Genomic DNA, 20,628 nt, shown 5'->3' with positions numbered 1-20,628 from the left:
ATAAGTGCTTAATAAATACCATAATCATTTATTAACTCTACTACATTGTTCTCTCCCAAGCATTTAGTGCTCGGCACACAGTAAGCCCTCAATAAATAGCATTCATTGATTGATTGATTGATTCAAAGTACAACTAAAATCATATGCTCCAAGTAGTCTTTCCTGAATACTGTCATCATTCCACCCTATTATCCCTTCCTTCTCAGCTGCCTCTGTAAAGCAGCGTGGCTCCGTGGAAAGAGCACGGGCTTTGGAGTCACAGGTCATGGGTTCAAATCCTGGCTCCGCCACATGTCTGCTGTGTGACCCTGGGCAGGTCATTTAACTTCTCAGAGCCTCAGTTACCTCATCTGTAAAATGGGGATGATGACTGTGAGCCCCACGCGGGACAACCTGATCACCTTGTATTCCCCCCCAAGCACCTAGAACAGTGCTTTGCACATAGTAAGTGCTTTACAAATATCATTATTATTATTATTACCCTAAGCATTCACCCCACGTGCACAGCACTTATGTACACATATCCTTATACACTGTTTGTAATTTATTTTAACGTTTGTCTCCCCCACTATATTGTATTCTTCTTGAAGGCAGGGATCATGTCTACCAACTCTATTTTACTCTCCCAGGTGTTTAGAACAGTGCTCTGCCCACAGTGAACACTCAGTAAATGTCACTGATAGGCTGACCGTTGCATTACTAGCAACAATCTCTTCCTTTTTTTTAACCAATCTTTGTAGTAACAGGGGAAACATGCTCACAGCTGGGTCATGGATTTTAAAATTCTCAATTTAATAATAATAATGGCATTTGCTAAGCACTTACTATGTGTCAAGCACTGTTCTGAGTGCTGGGGGGATACAAGGTGATCAGGTTGTCCCCCCACGTGGAGCTCACAGTCTTAATCCCCATTTTCCAGATGAGGGAACTGAGGCACAGAGAAGTTAAGTGACTTGCCCAAGGTCACACAGCAGACATGTGGCGGAGCTGGGATTAGAACCCATGACCTCTGGCTCTTTCCACTGAACCACGACATGTTTTCTTTTTATTATGATGTTTGTTAAACATTTACTATGTGCCGGGCACTGTACTAAGTGCTGGGGTAGATACAGTTAGGGGAAGTGGAAAGAGCCCGGGCTTGGGAGTCCGAAGTCATGGGTTCTAATCCTGGCTCTGCCACTTGTCAGCTGTGTGACTGGGCAAGTCACAACTTCTCTGGGCCTCAGTTCCCTCATCTGTAAAATGGAGATTAAGATTGTGAGCCCCACATGGGACAGCCTTGATTACCTTGTATCCCCCCAGCATTTAGAACAGTGCTTGGCGCATAGTTAGTGCTTGACAAATACCAACATTATTATTATTATTCAGTTACTAGTGTTGGAAAGAGTCCATGTCCTTCATGAAGCTCATAGTTTTAATCCTCATTTTCCAGATGAGGTAACTGACACACAGAAAAGTTAAATGGCAGAGCTGGGATTAGCACTTTGAAGGTTTTGGGACTTTTAAATCAATTCCCAAGAATCTCTCACCCTCAGCCATGGCCCAGAGTAAGTGTAAACCCTTCCCTGTAGAGTGTGATGTCCCCTCTAAACTGTAAGAGCCTAAATGGGCAAGGAATGTGTCTACCAAGCCTGTTATATCGTACTCTTGCAAGCGCATAGTACAGTGTTCTGCCTACAGTAAGTGGTCAGAAAATGCCATTAACTAAAATTACTCATTTGGAATCTAGCCTCTTTGACAGGCAGGAAGGGAGAAAGGAGGATTGACGATGCAGTAATTCTAATTGAAATTTTTAATCTGCATAATTCCTTTCAGGATCTTAAACTCAGGAAGTCTCTCCTCTGAATTCCAGAAGGCAATTATTAGTCACTCCATTAATCAACCAATCAATGGAATTTAATGAGTCCTTAATCTGTACCAAGCAGTTGGGAGAATACAATATAAAACTGCTTCTTCTTCAACAGCTAAGAAAACCCCCTCAGGTTTTTAGAGTTGCCACATTCAACATCTCAGTTATTTTACAGGGCAAGTGTCAAAGATGGCAGCAGTCGTTAGTTTCTTGTGCACAAAATTGACCGTGGATAGCACAGGTGTTGCCAGGTCGCATTCATGTCTGATGGATGATAGATGCTTCATTTTTCGGAGCCTGTCAGGCACTCCACAGACAAGGCAAAAATCATGGACACACCTCTGGAAAAGCTTTCATTCAATGTCTAAGAGCTGAGAAGTAATAATAATAATAATAATGGCATTTATTAAGCCTTTACCATGGCTTAGTGAGAAGCAGGATAGACCACAGGCCCAGGAATCAGAGGGACCTGTATTCTAATCCCAGCTCTGCCACTTATTGGCTGTGTGACTTTGGGCAAGTCACTTCACTTCTCTGTGCTTCAATTACCTCATCTGTAAAATGGGGATCAAGACTGTGGGACATGGACTGTGTCCAACCTGATTAGCTGGCATCTTCCCCAGCACTTAGTACAGCGACTGGTATATTGAAAAAAGAGCCAGCAATTGAGAGCTTCCAGATGCATTGGTTTAATTTCACTTAGATACATAACAGAATCTGAAGTTGGAAATGGGGGAAGAATTCTGAGAGAGGATGAGGTTCAAGAAGAAGATTGTTAGCTCCTTGAGGTCAGGGATCATTATTATTATTATTGTTTCTTAATCACTTACTATGTGTCAAGCACTAGTCTGCATTCTGGGGTAGGTAGAAGTTAATTAGGTTGGGCACAGTCCCTGTCCCACATGGGGCCCACAGTCAAAGTAGGAGGAAGAATAGGCTAATTGAATCCCCATTTTACAGATGAAGAAACTGGGGCCCAGATAAATTGACTTACCCAAGGTCATATATCAGGCACCTGGAAAAGCCAGGATTAGAAACTGGGTCCTCTGAGCCACCCAGGTCCATAGTCTTTCCATTAGGACATGCTGCTCCTCATGTCTAACTATTGTACTCTCCCAAGCACTTAGAACAGTGCTCTGCACAGAAGATGCTCAATAAATACTACTAATAGATTGGGAAGAAGCAGGCATTATTTTGTAAATGTGTCTTTCCCCACCTTCAGAAATTTTTATGGCTCTTTAGAAACATTAAACGGTTAGTTCCATTAATATTTCCATATGGAAAGCAATTATTTCAGAAACTCTGAATTATTATTATTATTTTTTTATAAGCCTACTCAAGTAGACAGATTGGTTAGATGTGCTGACCTGCCCTGGAGCCTCTCTCAGTAATATGCCTTAACCCAAGCTGGAGGAAAGATGCCATCTGGAGGAAAGATGTTGAGAGCATACCCGAGGCTCCTAATTAATGAATGACACAAGAAGCAGAGAGAGTTGTGAATGTCAGCAAGAAGATGTTTGCCTGGTGGCTGATTTTTGCATTTCACTGGAAAATGGATAAAGCCACAGGAATCTTTTCAATATGTTCCAAGGAATCAATACTGTGGCGGTAAAAAGGAATCAGAACATGAGAATCCACCTTGCTAGTGAGAGAGTGAGTTGTTCCTGTTACTGGATTCTACGCCTTTAAGTTTTTCTAAATTTAATAATAGTAATTGTAATAACACATGTTAGGCTTGGATTGGTAGTCTTTTTTATGGTATGTATTAAGCACTTAATGCATGGCATACATCTCATATCTCTGGGGTAGATAAGAAATAATCAGGTCAGGCTGACTAAGGGCTGATTAAACCCTTTTCCTCTTCTCCAATCCCTTCTGTGTCTCTCTGACTTGCTCCCTTTGTTCTTCCCCCCCTCCCAGCCCCATAGCACTTATATACATATATGTCTTTTTTGTATATACTAATGCCTGTCTCACCCCTCTAGACTGTAAGCTCATTGTGGTCAGCAAATGTGTCCATTTATTGTTGTACTGTACTCTCCCAAGCACTCAGTGTGTTCTGCACACAGTAAGTGCTCAATAAATATGCTTACGTGAATGAATGACATAGTCCCTGTCCCACATGGGGCTCAGCAACAAGGAGGGAGTAGGATTTAATCCCCATTTTACAGATGAGGAAACTGAAATACAGGGAAGTTAAGTGACTGACAAAAGTTCACACAGGAGACATGTGTAAGAACCAGGTTTAAAACCCAGGTCTTCTGACTCCCAAGCCTGGGTTTTTTTTTCCTCTAGGCCATGGTGCTTCCCAAAATTTCCTGGAGGCTCTCCAAACCTCAGAAAACTCCAATGGCTACTTATCCCTCTCTACATCAAACTGAAGCTCCTGACCAACAACTCTGAGGCTCTTCAATCAGCTCTCTCCTCTGACATCCTCACTCCTCTCATTACCTCCCAGCTCACAAGCTTAGTACTTATTGAGCATTTATGTGTCAGAGCCCTCAAGTGTTTGGAAGAATACAATATAGTACATAAAATCCCTATCCTCAAGGAGTTTGTAATCTAGCAGGGTAGAAGGACTCAAAGGACAGATAGAGTGTAAGATTGCAAATGCCAAAGGTGGTGGGGGATGTGAGTACCTACTCTTAGGTGTCAGAGAAGCAGTGTGGCCTAATGGAAGGAACACAGGCCTAGGAGTCAGAGGATCTGGGTTCTAATCCCACCTCTGCCACTTTCCAGCTCTGTGGTCTTGGGCACATGACTTCACTTCTCTGTGCCACAGTTACCTCATCTGCAAATCGGGGATTAAGACTATGAGCTCAGTGTGGGTCAAGGATTGTGTCCAACTTGATTAACTAGTGTCTATCCCAGCACTTCGTATAGCGCCTGGCACCTAGTAAATGCTTAACAAATGTCATTAAAAAAAAATAAAAAAATCAGACAACCTACACCCAACTTGGCAGTAGCACTTGTTTTTGAATTACGACACTAGGACAGAACAGGGTGGCCACACTCACCTTTGAACTAAGCCTTAATGAGGCCCCGGGCAAACCTCAAAGGTGTTCTCTGCTCCTGCCAACTGTAGTAAGTGTCTAGCATTTAGTACAGGGCTTAGCACACAGTAACTGCTTAACCAAACAGTGGTATTTACTGAGCACTTAAATACTATAACTGCTACCACTCCTGCTTCGCCCCATCAGATTTATGGGCATGTGGTGATTTTTTTCCCCTTTCTGCCTAATTAGCATTTGTAGAAGACAGATTAGGGAGCTTTAATTTGGGATTCTTTCATATTTAAACCTGTTCTATCCCCTTTCCACATCAAACAAAAACTTCTCACCATTGGCTTCAAACCACTTCAATCATCTAGCCCCCTTCTACCTCACCTCTATGTAGTAGTGACTTCTACTACAACCCAGACTCCACACTTTGCTCCTCTAATGATAACATTGTCATGGGACCTTGATCTCATCTACTCTGCCCTTGCCCTGGAACGCCCTCCCTCTTCACATCTGACAGACAATTACTGGCCGCCCCCCCACCCCACCCCCACGCCCCATGGCCCCTTCAATAATAATAATGATAATGGCATTTATTAAGCTCTTACTATGTGTAAAGCACTGTTCTAAGTGCTGGGGTGGTTACAAGGTGATCAGGTTGTCCCACGGGGGACTCAATCAATCTCCTTTTTACAGATGCACAGAGACCTGAGGCACAGAGAAGTTAAATGACTTGCCAAAAGTCACACAGCTGACGATTGGCAGAGCCGGTATTCGAACCCGTGACCTCTGACTCCAAAGTCCCTGCTCTTTCCACTGAGCCATGCTGCTTCTCTACTGAAGGCACAGCTCCTCCAAGTAACCTTCCCTAAATCCTCTTTTCTTTTCTTCAACTCCCTTCTGCTAATCCTGACTTGTTCCCTTTATTCATCCACCCCCCAGCAATTAGGTAGATACTGTAATTTATTTATATTAATACCTGTCTCCCACTCTAGACTGTAAGCTTGTTCTGGGCAGGGAATGTGTCTGCTATATTATACTCTCCCAAGTGCTGAGTACAGTGCTCTGCACATACAAAAGCGCTCAATAAATAAAATTGACTGGCTGCTTCCCACAATGGCAGGGGCCAGGTAATAAAGGTTGGGTGATTGGTTGAGTGGGCCTGGAATTTAAGGTGCTAAATATTCCCTTGATTCATTCAATCATATTTATTGAGCGCTTACTGTGTGCAGTGCACTGTACTAAGCACTTGGGAAATACAAGTTGGCAATATATAGAGACGGTCCCTACCCAAAAATGGGCTCACAGTCTAGAAGGGATGTACTAAGTGCAAGAGTGCTTCACTGGCCACAAAACTCACCGCCCAGAGGAACAGTAGAACAAGGTAGAGTCAAATCTCCCGTAATTCCCCAGTCAGCACTTCCCAAAACAAAAGCTGCTAGGTGCCAAAACTGCCTCTCTCGAGGCAGATCAACACAGTTATTTAATTTTTAAATTCTTTAGAGAGGAATTGATTTACTGTGAAGAGCCAGACTATTATGAACCAGGATTAGTGTTGACAAGGCAACAATGAGCTGAGAGTTCAAGTATCTCATACCTGACGCTGATTCCACAGCCTTCTGGAATAAGTCTACAATGTATTCTTTTTTTTAAGGCTTGCCTTGGAGATATTTTTATTAGTTCAAAAGTGGTAGAGAGTTCCAGAGCAGATCTTTTTTCTGTCTGGGGAGAGACTTTGAAAATGCAATAAAGCATTGAAATGTTAAACTGCCTCCTCTGGAGACAAAGCTTCAAATGCCTCTAAGTTACTAAATGGGGAATACAGTGTGTCTCCTTTTGTGACTTTTTTAAAGACAGAGAATATGTCCTCTGAATATGCATGCATACAGTCTGCTCCAAAACAATGCTTATCATTTTTTGTTTTGCTAGCCTTCTGGCCTAAAAGAAGTAAGGTAGCATGGCCTAGAGGAAAGAGTTCAGAGGACCCGAGCTCTAATCATGGCTCCATCGCTTGCCTGCTGTGTGATGTTGGGTCAGTCTCTTCACTTCTCTATGCCTCAGTTTCTTCATCTGTAAAATAGGGATTAAATACCTCATCTCCCTCCCTCAGACCGTGAGCCCCATGTGGGACAGGGGCTGAGTCTGACTGTAGTGTATTTTCCAGCACTCAGCACAGTGCTTGGGTTTTACTAAGCACTTAAGTACCCCAATTATTATTATTTCCTCAATCCAAGCACTGAACTTTCTTACATGAAAGGGCAGCCTGGCTCATTCATTTGCATTCTGCTTTAAGGTCTTAAAGGAAAACCTGGATCTGGTTTAAAAGAAGATTGTGCACTCATAAAGCACAATCTTGGTGTAAGAGAAGCTTAAACCTCTTGGTTTAAAAGATGCTTGGAACGTTCTCTAGCTGTAAGCTTGTTGTGGGCAGGGAATGCGTCAACCAACTCTGTGGTATTATACTCTCCCAAGCGCTTAATACAGTGCTCTGCACACAGTAAGCGTTCAATCAATGTCAATGATTGATTGATTGATTCCGCAAGCAGCATGGCTTAGTGGAAAAAGCACAAGCCTGGGAATCAGAGGACCTGGGTTCTAATCTCAGCTCTGCCGAATCCTTGCTACGTGACCTAGTGACACTTTACTTCTCCACGCCTCAATTCCCCTGTTCTCCCTCCTATTTAGACTGTGAGCCTCATGCGAGACAGGGCCGTAACTTATACCTGCCCTACACGAAGAACAGTGTTTAACACATATTAAGCACTAAGCAGCGTGGTCTAGTAGATACAGCATCACAGTGACCTGGGAATCAGAAGAACCTCAGTTCTAATCAGGATCCATCACGTGTCTGCTATGTGACCTGGGACTAGTCATTTAACTTTTCAGTGCCTCAGTTCCTTCATCTGTAAAATGGGGATTAAGACTGTGAGCCCTTTGTGGGACAGGGACTATGTCCAACCTGATTATCTCATATCTACCCCAGTGCTTAGAACAGCGCCTGGCAGATTAATTCATCCATTCAATCATATTTATTGAGCACTCACTATGTACAGAGCACTCTAAGCACTTATACAACAGACACATGCCCTGCCCACAGTGAGTGGGACAGGGAAACAGACATTAATATAAAAAAAAATTTCCGGTGTGTATGTAAGTGTTGTGGGGCTGGGAAGAAGGGAGCAAGTCAGAGCAATGGAGAAGAGAGTGGGAGAAGAGGAAATTGGGAGGGGACTTAGGGAATTTGAGGAAATCAGAGATTTGACTTCAATAAGGCTTTGAAGGGGTGGAGAGTAACTCTTTCAGATTTGAGGAGGGAGGGTGTTCCAGGCTAGAGGCAGGATGTGCATGAGGGGTTGGTGGTGAGATAGGTGAGATCAAGGCACAGAGAGAAGGATAACAGAGTGAAGTGTGCAGGCTGGGTTGTTATAGGAGAATAGTGAGGTGAGGTAGGAGGGGACAAAGTGATGGAGCGCTTTAAAGCCAATGTTGAGGAGTTTCTGTTTGATGCGGAGGTGGATGGGAAGCCACTGGAGTCTTTTTGAGGAGTGAGGTGACATGCTGAATGTTTTTGTAGAAAAATTATCCGGGCAGCAGAATGAAGTATGGACTGGAGTGGGGAGAGGCAAAAGGCAGGGAGGTCAGCAAAGAGGCTACTCATCAAGCAAAAGCTCCTCACTCTCGGCTTCACGGCTCTCCATCACCTCACCCCCTCCTACCTCACCTCCCTTCTCTCCTTCTACAGCCCAGCCTGCACCCTCCGCCGCTAACCTCCTCACCGTACCTCATTCTCGCCTGTCCCGCCATCGACCCCCGGCCCACGTCCTCCCCCTGGCCTGGAATGCCCTTCCTCCGCACATCCACCAAGCTACCACTCTTCCTCCCTTCAAAGCCCTACTGAGAGCTCACCTCCTCCAGGAAGCCTTCCCAGACTGAGGCCCCCTTTTTCCTCTCCCCCTCCCCACCCGCCTCTGCCCTACCTCCTTCCCCTCCCCACAGCACCTGTATATATGTTTGTACAGATTTATTACTCTATTTTACTTGTACATACTTACTATTCATTTTGTTAATGATGTGCATCTAGCTTTATTTATATTTATTGTGATGACTTGACACCTGTCCACATGTTTGGTTTTGTTACCTGTCTCCCCCTTCTAGACTGTGAGCCCATTGTGGGGTAGGGACCATCTCTGTATGTTGCCAACTTGTACTTCCCAAGCACTTAGTACAGAGCATACTGTAAGCGCTCAATATGATTGAATGAATGAATGAGGCTGATGCAGTAATCCAGGTAGGATAGAATGAATGATTATATTACCGTGGCAGTAGTTTGGATGGAGAGGAAAGGGCAGATTTTAGCTATGTTATGTTGGTGGGACTGATAAAGTTTCGTGATAGATCAAATACGTGGGTTGAATGAGAGAGAGGAGTCAAGGATAAATGCCAAGGTTATAAGCTTATGAGACAGGAAGATGATGGTGCCTTCTACATGATGGGAATGTCACAGGGAGAACAGGGTTTGGGTGTGAAGATTTAGGTATCATCTGCATAGAGGTGGTAGTTGAAGCCATGGGAGTGAATGAGTTCTCCAATGGAGCAGGTGTAGATGGAAATTAGAAGGGGACCCAGAACTGAACCTTGAGGGACACCCAGAGCTTTGGGGGTTGGAGGCAGAGGAGGATCCCGCTAAGGAGACTGAGAAAGAATGGCCAGAGAGATAAGAGGAGAACCAGGAGAGGACAGTCAATGAGGCCAAGGTTAGACAATGTTTCCAGGAGAAGGAGGTGGTCCACGGTGTCGAAGGCAGCTGAGAGGTCAAGGAGGATTAGTGTGTAGTAGAGGCCATTGAGTTTGGCGAGAAGGAAATCACTGGTGACCTTTGAGAGGATGGTTTCTAGTAAGTGGTCAAACACCACAAATACCACTTAAATACCATTAAAAGTAAAAAAAAAAAAATACTTTAGGAAAATAGGAGCCATGAGCTAAACAGGAGTCTCATGACAGCTCCTTGGTGTTTCCCTTCAGGCCTGGAAAAGTACTTGCCAACGGGTCAAGGGGAGAAAATTTTGCATTTGCCCTCCTCCAGAATCTGTGGCCATGGCTGCCTCTGCCTGAAGCAATATCCCCTGCTAGAGAGTGTCACCCTGGTGATTCTGGACTATGTTTTTTTTTCCACTCAGCCAACTTTCTCGTGGCCTCGGAGAAGTCACTACATTCATTCATTCAATCGTATTTATTGAGTGCTTACTGTGTGCAGAGCACTGTACTAAGCGCTTGGGAAGTGCAAGTTGGCAACATATAGAGACAGCCCCTACCCAACAATGGGCCCTCCATTCCTTAGTTTCCCTATCTGTGAAAAAGAGATGGAAACATGAGATCCAATGCAGTATGATTACTGGGTCAGAGCAAGTTGGTTTGTTCGATACCCAGTGTTCTGGCAACCAATAGGATTGAGTGCCTAGCACCATACTTAACACTTGGGGAAGGCCAACTGGAGAAAGACACAATCCCTACCCTCAGGGAGATTTCAGACTAATGAGGAAAGGCAGCCAAATGGTGTACAAATCAGCAATCAATCATTTTTATTAAGCCCTTACTGTGTGCAGAGTAATGTACTAAGTTCTTGGGAGAATACAATATAACAGAACAGGTTCCCTGCCCACAGTAAGCTTGCAGTCTAGAGGGGGAGACAGACATTAATATAAATAAAAAATATAAAAAATATATACTGAAGTGCTGTGGGGCTGAGTGAGAAATGAATAAAGGGTGCAAATCCTAGAATAAGGGGGACACAAAGGGGAATGGGAGAAGAAGAAACGACTGCCTAGTCTGGGAAGGCCTCTTGGAGATGTGAGCAGGCAAGGACAGTGACAGAGCAAAACATACAAATACATCAGAATGAACTACCGGAATATATTATCAGTTGCACACATAAAACTATAGTCTACAAATAACCATAGGTACTGAGGGTGGGGATAGAATGCAGATATGCTAAGCGTGGGTGTTGGGTGGGCAACTAGGGTGCTGTGCATTAATTGGGAACGGCTTCCTGGAGGAGATGGGTTTTAAAGACAGTTTTAAGGAAGGGTGGAATTGAAGTCTGGTGGATTTGTGGGGTGGAAATGGAGTTCTAAGTTGATGGGACAGCGTGTGCAAGGGGGTCACATATGGGAGAGTCTTGAGTAGAGGGGCTGGCCTATTTTGTGTTTTACCTTTTTGCGTGGGTGAGTGGAGCATTCTTGCCTGTCACTGTGCTTCTTTAAATTAATATGATGCATTAAGAATATAAAAGTGCTCTAAAATCCTCTTCCAATCTCTTCCCTGCTGCCAGGTGACTCTCCCAAGAGAAACAGAGCCAACCAAACTGGCAGGCTCGAGAGGTCAAGAGCCTTCCCTGACTCTACTAGTCAGTCAGTCAATGGCATTTATTGAGTGCTTACTGTGTGCAGAACACTGTAAGATCTTGGGATCTTATCTGCCCATCCTCTCATCCTGCCCTTCCTCTCAGAAATGTAACACCAAACTCCGCGAGCAATGAAATCAATCCTTTACCTCTAGGGTTATAGAAACGTTCACTCAGTCAGGAAGTTTGCTCTGAACTTGAATAATATTGTTATTTTAGGGTTCATGCTCTCTAATCTGTCTCCACAGCTTCCTGTGATGGGAGGAGCCTTCATGGACTCACCAAATGAGGACTTTGGGGCCGAATACTCCTTGTTTAACTCATCGTCCAACGTCCACGCGGCCGCTTCCGGGCCAAACCATCTGGAAGAGCCAGCTCGGTCGTCAAATGATGCCATCTTGTTATGGATTGCCATCATAGCGACCATTGGAAACATTGTGGTTGTGGGAGTGGTGTATGCCTTTACGTTCTAGGAAGATTGGAGACACAACTACCACTGGATTGCAAAGATGTGCTCGTAACCTATTCCTGCTGGCATGTACAGAAGTATACATAGATACAGACATATAGCTATGCATTAGTTACCACCCAATCTAGAAATGTATGATTCAGTTATCAAACTCACATAATGGTGGCCCAAGGCCTTGTACCATTCTCACAGAGAAATCAAAGTCGACCCTCTAACAATGCTTGGTTATTACAAATTTGCCTAATCTCTGAAGAGGCAGAATCACAGCTTCAAGTCGAGGGTTGATGTAATGCATCCCAAGAAAAAAGGGGATTTTATTGTACCTAGTTAATGGTTACTTTTTAACTGGTTGATTTTCGATTGCATTTCTTTTCCATCTTTTAAAGAGACCTCCTAACAATTGAATATTATTTTGATATTAAAAGTAAAGATAACCTGCCTTCAATTGATCAATGGTTTTTATTAAGTGCTTACTGTGTGCAGAGCACTGCACCTTGGTCTAGTGGATAGAGTACAGACTTGGAAGACGGAAGGACCTGGGTTCTAATCCTGACTCCTCCACCTGTCTGCTATGTGGCCTTGGGGAAGTCACTTCACTTCTTTGGGCCTCAATTACCTCATCTGTAAAATGGGGATTAAGACTGTGAGACCCATGTGGAACAGAGACTGTGTCCAACCAGATTATTTTGTATCTATTCCAGTACTTAGAACAGTGCCTGGCACGTAGTAAGCACTTGAATACCACAATTGTTATTATTACTAAGGACTTGAACTCCCTATGGAAAAAAAATCAAACTGTGCAGGTTGAAAAATGCAAGCCATTTGCTGATTCGGGAAATTCTTGAGTAGCACCACGTTAAAAAAAATGTAAATAATCCAGCCAGTATTACTGAAAACATAGATAGCACTACCCTAATGCATGCTTTGTTTTGCTAAAAGTCTTGTGCACAAATCAGTAAGTGGAGCTGATGTATATTTAAGGTGAAATAGCAAAATAAGTTAAAGATTGGCTGGTGCAGGATGTAGTTCTGGCAATTACGTCAAAGTAGAAATCAATCAAATAATGGTATTTATTGAGCGCTATGTGCACAGCACTGTTTTAAGTGCTTGGGAGAGTGTAACAGAATTAGCAAAAACATTCCCTTCCATAATGAATTTACAGTACAGAGATGGTAGGCATTTCTTTCAACCACTAGTTCCAGGTACTTAGTTGACATCACTTCACCCTCACAAAGTTTTAACCAAGGCAATGCCAGCCACCGTGTTCTTCAGCTTAATAAATGGCCCTAGGGTCACTTCTCCACTCTAGTTGGTTTTCTGACTGCAAGCAAGACACATTTTAATGTGCAGAGACAGTGACATTTACTCACTAATGGATTGTTTAGAGAAAACTGTGATGAGATTTTCAAGCAGAGCTGCAATGCACAGTCTGAAGATTAGCTCCTGGGCGGCCCTGACTACATCTGTTTGCTGCAGTTGGGAGGAAGAGGGAGTTGGAGTGCGGTGACTACAAATGAGAATTTCTAAATGCTTGAAAATCATGTAACGGACTAAATGTTTGTGTTGTTATACAGCCAGAAAATAATCTTGAGGGGACATTAGGGAGAGGAGAAATCGAGACATGAATTTCACATAGCTGTTTGTGCTTTGCGGTTCAGGGTGGGATCCTTTTGTAAACAATCCTGTTTTGTCTCCTCAGTGAGTTAGGTGCTCCGTGAGGTAGATTCTGCTAGGCCATGGAAGCTTACAAAAGGATACCAAGTGTTCTCATGGATAAGGTAGAAACTAAAAAGCCTTTTTTTAAACAGCAAGGTCAGTCCCAAAGGACAGGGGGAAAACGTCTACTTTGTTTTCTCCAGCTTAGTTTTAAATCTCCACATGGAGTTTACTTAGATATCTTGGCACCTTAAAGGCGGGCTCATTTCCAAAGTGGGTTCCTCTCTCTCCATCAGGGCCACTGTTGGAGGCTTACTTTCTGGAGAGAAGGGAAGCTCTGGGTTCAGAACCTTTAAGAGAACTCTGGTGTTTATGATGGCCCTCTCCAAGGCGTTTTCTGGCTGTAGGTGTCATTGACCTGGAATTGAAATCTCTAAACTCTGACTGTATGGCAGGTCTGAAGGGACAAATTTTGTGACACCCACCTAGTCCTGGGAATTATTGAGATGGGGAGGGTGGGGTTGAAGGATAGTGGGGAGGAGGAGTGTAGACTAGTATAAAGTCACTTTTGGAAAACATTTGAGTGAAATCTGATTTAGGGACTTCCATTTCTTTCCCCAAATTCTGATGTGGTGGGCAATGACTGGGAATGAATAATTGGTCACAAGGTTTGGGGAGAAGCGCCATATAAGTCTGTTACATCCAGCAAGGTCATCCAAATGGGACAGTATAAATGAACGGTTCCCAGTGAGAAAACGATTCCTGTGCCTGGTCGCTCTCCATCGTGGAAAGACCGAGAGAGAGGGATGGAAGAGATGCTTCCTATTCAGGGCACAGAACCTGGGAATTGATGTCCCCAGGAGACCTTAGACAGTCAAACTTTGATGACAAACTGTCTAGGCACACAGCTGTTCAGGTGAAACCTAAATGTTTGCTGATCAATCGTATTTATTGATCGCTTATTGTGTGCAGAGCACTGTACTAAGTACATGAGAGAGTAGACTACAAAAGAGTTGGTGGATACATTCCCTGCCCACAATGAGCTTACAGTCAATTCATTTATATTTAATATAAATTATGGATACTTACCTAAGTGCTGTGGGGATGAGAGGGGTGCATCAAGAGTGCAAATCCAAGTTCAAGTACAAATGGGGACTATGACCTTGAACTTTCAGTTGGCTAAATTGGCCACTGGAGATAACCATTGTCTCAGTATCTCCTGCTATGGGGAAGGGGAGTCATCCCATCTGATAGCCCCTTTCTCCTGAGGGGAGTCTGAGTTGGAGTCACTCAGCACTCAACCTGGTCATCCAAACCTATTTTTGCCCCTTATTAGCAATCAGGCTCTTGTGCTTTATTGTATCTGAATTTGCATGGTGGAAGTTAATGGTATTTATGTATTTTCAATTCCCTTCAGGGACTGTCCAGATGCGGAGGACCACTGACACTACTTGGCTGAGTGACTGTTCACAGCTTGTGGTCAGGAAAAGAACTCTGTTATATTGTACTCTCCCAAGCGCTTAGTACAGTGCTGTGGACACAGTCAGTGCTCAATAAATGCCATTGATTGATTGATACTAACAGATGCAACATGTGCAGATCTACCCCGAGGGAGGGTTACTAGGACTCATCCACACATCATCAGTGGTTTGGCCACCTAGCTCCTCCAGCAGATGTCCCCTCAGTTCCTAGCTCCGCCACTTGTCAGCTGTGTGACTTTGGCCAAGTCACTTCACTTCTCTGTGCCTCAGTTACCTCATCTGTAAAATGGGGATCGAGACTGTGAGCTCCATGTGGGATAGGGACTGTGTCCAACGCAATTTGCCTGTATCCACCTCAGCTCTTAGCACACTGCCTGGCACACAGTAAGTGCTTAACAAATACTACAATTGTTATTAATACCACACCTCTACTTAAAGGAAATCAAGGGTGGGTATTTCTGGATGGCATTTCTACAGGTTTTACTAAAATGAGGCTACAGAAAGGCTGGTGCTAGAGGACTTCTTTGAGGCAAGCTTACTGGCTCGCTCATATATTTCAAAAATCATTAGGTGAGGACGGGGGTAAATGCCACTTAGTAAGTGATCTTGAAGACAGATGATTGATCTAAACGGGACTAGGTCATGCCATGTCTTCCTTCTCCATCCTGCCTTAATCTCCCTTCCTGACACCAATGTCCAGTTGTGCTCCCACAGGCAGGGCTCTCAAAAGGACACACAGCAGGATGGGACCAAAATCTGGAAGACGGGGACCAGAATGGAAATGCCAAAATGGACTCCAACAATGGCCAGTCAAAGACTTTCACCCAAGAGGCTTGGTGTTTGCCAGTTAGCTAAGCAGTTTCCGCTAGGAAGAAATAGGGAATGCTGGGACGAATGACATTTTCCTCTCCGTTTCTTTATATCCAGTGCAGTCTGCTCTCTTCCCTTAGGGAGATGTTCATGAATATTTTCATTTTACCTGTTAATTTTATACTTTGCTTCTTTTTTCTAGAAATGTAATAAACAATGGATTTCTCTAGATGAGTGAGTTCCCTTCTAAACTAATCTCGTGGATCATTTTTAACTGGTCATTAGCATCTCTCTCTAAAATGTTCCACTTGAGAATGTTGAATTATGATCTTTGGAAAGGTATGGTTTGAGTTAACAAAAAAAAAAAGAGTTGCAACTATGTTTTCCCCATAATCCTAAAGCCTAGCAATTTCCAAATCATGATGATTTTGTCTGCATATCATTCGGTTGTATTTGAGTGCTTACTTTGTGCAGAAATGTATTAAATGCTGGGGCGAGTACAATGGAGCAGGCAGACACTTTCTATCTTCAGGGATTTGGAGTCTCATGGATATTATATGAACACTTTCAGTTTTAAGGCACACAGGTGTTCCTGGATCAAGGACAAGGATAAAATAAATGATCAGAGGAACATTTGTTCCTCTGATAGATCCAGAACATTTCTAATTAAAATAGTCTTTTAAGTCATTAAAGTACCATAAAAAGGCAGTTTCATAAGGGGAGAAAGATGTTCACAGTTGGAGAAACGCATACTTTTCTGAAAATGCCAAGATTAGTTTTCAGAAGAATCTTTTTTTTTTGTAAGTAACAGGATATCTAAAACAAACAGAAACTGAAGATAGTAAGCAGTGTCATTATTGGGTCAGTAGCCCATCCAGCCTAGTATTTGTTCTCCAATATCAGTTAATCAATGATATTTACTGAATGCTTACTGTGTCTTGGTATAGAATAATACAATAGAGTAAGAAGACATGATTATAATGTCAAAAGGATCATTGGAAGGCCCAGGTAATCGTTGCCCTCCTGAAAATGATCTTAATGTTCAGTATGATACCATTAGCAGTCCCAACTTTCCCCCACCCACCCCTAACTTTCCCTGTAGATAGGGAAAATGTTCAGGGGGTGATAACACCCTCTATAGATTACTGGTTTTCAAGAGAATGATTCATCTCAATGTTTGAAGTATTAAAAAAAATGAGGTACCATCAAAAGCATTAACTGTCTGCCAGTTGATAAGATTAGTAGAATGATTCCTCGAATACTAGTTTGTGTGATGTGAATGAAACCTCACCATTGTATCCACCATCTTTGACCCCTAAAGGACAGTTTTATATATATATATATATATATATATATATATATATATATAAATAACTGTATATATACACATAGTTATATGCATATAACTATGGCCCTCAGAGTTTTACTTTTTGAAAATTCTTAACTTTTTATGAAAACCACAACACAGATCTGTCAAAAAAAAATTCAGACCAATGTTATTCATGTTAATACTCAAATGTCAGTATTTGGGGGGATTTTGCACTTATTCTGAATTGCGTTTAGGCACTTGCTTTCACAAGTGACCTTTAAAGGTAAACAATTTTTTATTACCCATTTTGAAAAATTAAGGAAGTATTCTGTTTCAACTCCCCCAGTCCTCTTCTTGCTTAGATAAGATTTCATTATACTGTTTATATGGTATGGGCTGTTTTACAAAACTATATTCTTGTAACAAACTGTTCTTGAGATGTGGATTATATGTGCAGAGAAATTTCAAAATTTCAGCGTGTAGGGTTTTCATAACTTCCTGTATGCCTGGCTAGTTGACTAGCTGAAAATGTATTTTAACTATTCTTGTACTCCTTTCCTAGTAACTAACTGGCTTCACTGTGTATGAAATAACTGCCTCTGTCTTTTAATATGGTAGAGAGAACTTCAACGTTTGTTAATGTAGGATTAAAATGTGCTTTTTGTATAAAGGTCTCAAGGAGAAATCTAGATAACATTTCTTGGTTTACTTGGCATAGTTTGAACTGTTTATTATTACTGTAACTGTTAGTATCATTTTGTATTAGAATAAATCCTTTAACTCTTACATACAGAATGCTGGAATGTGCTTAATGCTTCAACTAGGCAGTGGGGTCAGATTGGGGAAACCACGCCTAGGCAGACTTTTCCATTTTTACCCTGGGACTAAGCTGGGGTGGGGGAATCTTTCCATGTTCATATCTTAACAGTGGTAATTATTCCCAGAGAGTCATGTTGAATTGTACTCTCCAAGTGCTTAGAGCAGTGCTCAGTAGCAAGCGCTCAATTAAATGCCAGTGATTGATTTCACTTGAATTGCTCCAGCCTGATCATCAGCTCATTCTGGATGAAGCTAATTGAACAACTTTGTCTCCCCCGCTAATAGCCCCACTGCCTTACCCACACCCTTGACCCAAAAGTCTGGTCGTACCCAGGCTGCTATCCTCTTTGGTACCATAGACTACTGTGACATCATCCTTCTCCTTGGTCCAGGGGGTGGGGTCATTCCAACTTGGGTCTGCTCTGTGGAGGTCAAGTTCCAGCTACCCCATATCATTGCATGTTTCCCTTGTGCTTATCTCCAGTGCTCCTGGGGAGACCTTGGCAGATGTAGACAGGACAGCCTCCCCAGCTCTTTGTTCTCCATTTGCAGCATCAAGCAAACACTCTCCTTCCCCTCTCTCTCCCTGGCAAAACAAGTAGCTCTACCATGATAATAGCTCCTCATCGACCTCCCCACAGGAGTGGCCAAAAAGACAAGCTGTTCCAGGGGAGCAGAGCAGCGATGGCTGCACTATCCCCAGAGCCATTATAATAATAATAATAATAATAATGGCATTTATTAAGCACTTACTACGTTCAAAGCTCTGTTCTAAGCGCTGGGGAGGTTACAAGGTGATCAGGTTGTCCCACATGGGGCTCACAGTCTTAATCCCCATTTTACAGATGAGGTAACTGAGGCCCAGAGAAGTTAAGTGACTTGCCCAAAGTCACACAGCTGACAAGTGGGATCTGAACCCATGATCTCTGACTCCAAAGCCCGTGTTCTTTCCACTGAGCCGTGCAACTCTGCCCACAAATGGCCCCGGGAGCACAGAGCCACAATCCCTCATAAGGACAGGGTCTGACACCCCGAATCAAACCTAAGAGTTGGGGGACTGACTGCATGGTTGGGGGAGGGTGCAGAGGGGGGTGATCCCTAATGCTTTACTAGAGGGAGAACTGTTTAACAAAGGAAATCTCTTGAGCATCCACCTAGACCTCCATCAGGGAATGAATAATTCTACTCTTTTATTACAACAGAAGCATGGCAATGAAGACCTTAAAAACTGTGGTCAAAAAGGCCTTTGATTTTCCCATCTCTTTTTTTTAAATGGCATTTAATGCCACATACTATGCTAAGCACTGGGCCAGATACAATATAATCAGGTTGGAAAAGTTCATGTCCCACAAGGGGCTTCCAGTCTTTATCCCCATTTGAGGAAACAGATGAGGAAACTAAGGCATAGAGAAATGAAGCGATTCACTCAGGGTCACAGCAGACAACTGGCGGATCTAGGATTAGAACCCAAATCCTCTGACTCCCTGTCAACACTCCGCACTTGGCCACAGTGCTTCTCTCTCTTCATTCTCCATCTTCCCCACCCCCAACTTTTTGCTTACTACCAATTGCATTATGGAGAAGAAAGCCTATTTGTATTTCAGACTGCTTTTTGATAATCCGAGTATCACAGGTTTTTCAAAAGGATGAAAATAATATACTGGGCTAATAATCACGATGAAAAAAAACTATCAACCAATTCCACAACTTGCTGCTGGTAGGATAAGGGCCTTGTGGACGAGAGAAGGTTAAGAAACTAAAATTATTTCTTCTGGGAATCTCCTCGGGAATCCATTTCCAAAGGTTTATGTAAGTAGTCCAAGGGAAAGATTTAGGCTTGGGCCACAACTTCTCTATTTCCTTTGGCAACTTGCAAAAATATCGTACAGATAAGCTGGGCTGCTTTAACTGGGACCACCCAAGATTTTTGTTGGCTAGCTGTACAATTTTAGAAAAACAAACAAAAAGCAGTCAATCGTTTTTGAGCCCTTACTGTGGGTAGAGCACTGTACTAAGTCTTGGGAGAGTACAACAGAATTGACAGATATGTTCCTTGCCCACAGTAAGCTTACAGTCTAGAGGGGTAAATAGACATTAATATAAATAAATTACAGGTGCAGGAGGGGTGAATAAAGACTGCAAGTCCAAGTGCATGGTCAGTACAGAAGGGAGTGGGAGAAGGGGAAATGAGGACTTACTCAAGGATGTGTTATTACTAAGACTTTGAAAGTGAGAAAAGTGAATGTCAGATATGAAGCAGTAGGGTATCCCAGGACAGAGGCAGGACGTGTGTGATCAATCAATCGTATTTATTGAGCGCTTACTATGTGCAGAGCACTGTACTAAGCGCTTGGGAAGTACAAATTGGCAACACATAGAGACAGTCCCTACCCAACAGTGGGCTCACAGTCTAAAAGGGGGAGACAGAGAACAGAACCAAACATACCAACAAAATAAAATAAATAGGATAGAAATGTACAGGTAAAATAAATAAATAGATAGATAGTCGAGATGGAGGGACAGCTAGAAAGGTGGCATTTGAGCAGGGAAACATGCGGGCTGTATTGGAGTAGGAAATCATCACCAGCTGTTTCTGATTAAAATGGCTTGCCTATATTCCACTAACCCCCACCTTTTCAAGCTTACAATATTTGGACTTCAATGTCTAAATTACAGCACACTCAGTACAACTTTAGCTAAGACCACCCCCCACCCCACAGCAATCTGGAACCAGTAGCTTGGATGAGCAAATCAGAATGCTGAACCCCCCGAACAGAGGCACCCACAATCTCAAGGTCATTTTACAGTTACCTCATCTGTAAAATGGGGAGTGAGA

At 43.0% G+C, this 20,628-nt stretch overlaps 1 protein-coding gene across 1 annotated transcript in view; it reads left to right on the top strand.

The window, feature by feature from the left end:
• C1H14orf132 (chromosome 1 C14orf132 homolog) overlaps positions 1-12,209 on the top strand; it is a 61,768-nt gene extending 49,559 nt beyond the window's left edge. Inside the window, exon 2 of the mRNA XM_038750451.1 lies at positions 11,497-12,209. Within this exon, the coding sequence (XP_038606379.1) occupies positions 11,497-11,721 (225 nt within the window). The 3' untranslated portion in view covers positions 11,722-12,209. The remainder of the gene's footprint in view (positions 1-11,496) is intronic.
• The last annotated feature ends 8,419 nt before the right edge of the window (positions 12,210-20,628 follow it).

This window comes from Tachyglossus aculeatus, chromosome 1 (genome assembly GCF_015852505.1).
Source record: "Tachyglossus aculeatus isolate mTacAcu1 chromosome 1, mTacAcu1.pri, whole genome shotgun sequence".
In the NCBI taxonomy this organism is placed as follows: Eukaryota; Metazoa; Chordata; class Mammalia; order Monotremata; family Tachyglossidae; genus Tachyglossus; species Tachyglossus aculeatus.
This window is presented reverse-complemented; position numbering and strand designations above follow the sequence as displayed.